At 44.2% G+C, this 2,900-nt stretch overlaps 1 protein-coding gene and 1 long non-coding RNA gene across 2 annotated transcripts in view; one reads left to right on the top strand and one right to left on the bottom strand.

Moving 5' to 3' along the window:
* Positions 1-2,900, top strand: part of LOC112549756 — a 17,250-nt gene that overhangs the window by 10,207 nt on the left and 4,143 nt on the right. The window lies entirely within an intron of this gene.
* LOC102373380 (V-set and immunoglobulin domain-containing protein 4-like) overlaps positions 918-2,900 on the bottom strand; it is an 18,335-nt gene continuing 16,352 nt past the window's right edge. Inside the window, 2 exon segments of the mRNA XM_025200133.1 lie at positions 918-2,199; positions 2,201-2,261. Of these exon segments, the coding sequence (XP_025055918.1) occupies positions 2,176-2,199; positions 2,201-2,261 (85 nt within the window). The 3' untranslated portion in view covers positions 918-2,175.

The raw sequence follows: 2,900 nt of genomic DNA, 5'->3' as shown, positions 1-2,900 counted from the left end.
ACTCTTTCCTGCCTAGGCAGGGGGTCAGACTCAATCATCTGTCGAGGTCCCTTCCAACCCTAGTATCTATGAATCTATGAATTTAATAGCTCGAGAATGTAAGCAGTTCCTCATGCTGTCTGCCTCAATACATAACTGTATGTACTGAGTATGGTCATAATCAACAGGCATGAATCTCTGGTGATGATATGCTACAATTTGTTCTACAATTTGTCCTCCCCTGCTTATGACTTTCTATGCCATGAGTAATGGCACAAGATCTAGATTCAGATCCACAAAATGAAACTCCTCTGCATACCTTGGGTTTCCAAGCCTAGCTACGGGCCATGCCCACCTTCTCACCCATGCCATATGTATGTCTGGCAAGACAGCCTTCACAACCCCAGGAGGGTCAGCATTTGCAGGATCCTCCAACGGGGCTTCTAAATTACACTTGCCATCTCTGTTCTGACTCCACAGGCTTGAAAGGAGGGGGGCTTTTGAGGGGCAGGGTCCCTCCAGAGTGCCTTCTAAAACATGTTCACCACCCCAGCTCTCTGACTCGGCAGGTCTGGGAGGAGTGGGAGCATCCCAGGGATCCTCCAACAGGTCTTCTAAATCACCATCACTAGGGAATCTCTTATTTTGTATTAATAGGTGTTTTGCCTTCCCCACTCTCATCTTTAACCAAGCCCTTACTATTTTGCCCTGTAAGGTACTTGCTGATTAGCCCCCCGTTCTTACCCCAGGGTATCACCTCCTCTCCCCTTATGATGCATGCCATGACTGCTGTCCAGACCATACAGACTGCTCCCCTCTGAACAAAATCTACCCTTTTGCTCTGACAATAGTCGTGATCTTTCAAAGCATTCTGCATGTTCTTTCTGCAATGTATATGCCTGCCAGCACTCCCCAAGGACCTCCTTTTTTCACAATAATCATGATGGTTCAAAAAACGGTTAAGAATCTCTTCCTTCTCCTTTAGGCATCTCTAAAGTGTGTGAACAATCAGTCCTGAGTTTCTTATTTGCACACCCCAAATCACTTGTTTGGGAAATGTGAACCCTTATGTTTTCACGCCTGGTTCTCTCAGGGTTTGGTGGTGTGTTTTTCGCAGAGGAACCATGCAGTCTTTTGTTTTCTTTACTGTGTCTTTCTACTCTGTCCTTTTGGCATTCTGATCCCCGGGTGTTTTGTTCATCAGGCTGAGCAGGTCTGTGGCTTTTTGATAGTGCTTTTAGAGGTCTCCACCCTGGGCCCCCTACCTCTGGTGTTTCTATGAACTGAGTCTCTGAAGTAGAGCTCTGAAGCAGAGCTTCCTTCGTATACTGCTTATTGGAGTGCAACTTAGCTTACCTACTACTACTTGTAACCACATGTAAGGGATAGAGAGGGTAGAGAGAAAGTCAGAAATGGCTGGGGAAGGGGAGGGAATGCATTTTTAAGTCTAAAAGAAAAAACTGAGGATTTTGCTACAATGTCACAGACCATACGACTCTGAAGCAGTGGGTTCTGGGACCAGCATGGCAGTCAAAATGGTCACCAACATTGTGGCCAGGGAGTGAGGTTTCTGATGTCATGGCCCATGAGATGCTGCAGCAGGGGTGGGGTTTCTGGTATCATGGACCATGTTACAGTGCAGCAAGAGGTTTTGGGGCCAGCATCGTGGCCAACATGACAGTCAATATGAAGGCCAGTGGGTGAGGTTTCTGATGTCACAGACCACAAGATGGGCCAGGAGTTCTGGCTCAAGGCTGGAAACCCAGTGCAAAAGGAATACTTTTTGCAGGGGAGGGAGGCAGGCGGCAGGACAACTTCTGGTCCCAAGATGGCAGCCATGGGGCGGGGTACCTGTCAACAGGCAGGGCTTAATAGTTTGACATGAGGTTTACCCCTTATACTACTTATACTAGAACCAGAGGGAGATGCAGTTGTCCTAAAGCAAATGAAGGTTTATGAAGTTCCCATGTTTATTAGAGGAAAAGTTGGGCAGATAGCATGGGGTTCCCTGGTGAAGGACCTGCCAGATTTCAATTTCTGACGTATAGTCTTCAGGCTGATACCTTCAGAAAATGATTGGCTCTATATTGAAAATCCTCCATTTCTAAATCAGATCCTTTACATTTCCAAAGCTCTCATATTCACTGGGAGGGAAGGGGGTTGAGTGCATGTGCATCATTTCATTGCCATTGTACTTCAAAGACTCAGCATGCAGTTGTTTTGGATCCTGTGTTTTGTTTCCTTGAAACCCATCATCAGATCCTGCAATAGTGGATTTATGACTGAAATAAAAATCAGATATTAATGAGAAGGAACCAAAAGAGACTCAACATTGCCCAGCTGCAAAATCCTGGGCCAGATCCTGTTCTCAACCATACCTGAGATAATTCTGACTTTATATGAGCCGAGACCAAAGTATAGTCCTCTGCTTTCAGTGTCAATTGAATTACGCTGACAAAAAAAAAATTACTTTTGGAAAATGAAGCATTTAAATGGAAATCAATAGCCCCAATGCAGCTCATAGAATCATATGTGAGCTGCATTTGGGTTATCAATTGCCACTTACATATGAAGTGGCCCATGGCTGCCTATATCTTTTAAACAGAAGTGCAACTCAATATGAAATTGCTAAGAGACTGGCCTTACTTTAACATACCATGTACAAACTTCCTCAGCCAAACAGTACATTGTAATATAAACTCTTTTAAAATAAGGGGCTGGCTAATCTGCCTTTGAGGACCTTCAAATTTGCACTTCTATTTTGCATGCACGGGTGAATTAAAAAAAAAAGGAAAGGTAGAAAATTTGGATTCAAATGAAGCTTTATGACATTCTAGGAAGTTATACTCAGAATAAGGCAATTCAGCAAGAGGTAGTTTTGGAGCATTATCTGAAAATGCAAGACTCATTTCACTGGAATT

Source organism: Alligator sinensis, unplaced genomic scaffold (assembly GCF_000455745.1).
Source record: "Alligator sinensis unplaced genomic scaffold, ASM45574v1 scaffold809_1, whole genome shotgun sequence".
Taxonomy (NCBI): domain Eukaryota; kingdom Metazoa; phylum Chordata; order Crocodylia; family Alligatoridae; genus Alligator; species Alligator sinensis.
This window is presented reverse-complemented; position numbering and strand designations above follow the sequence as displayed.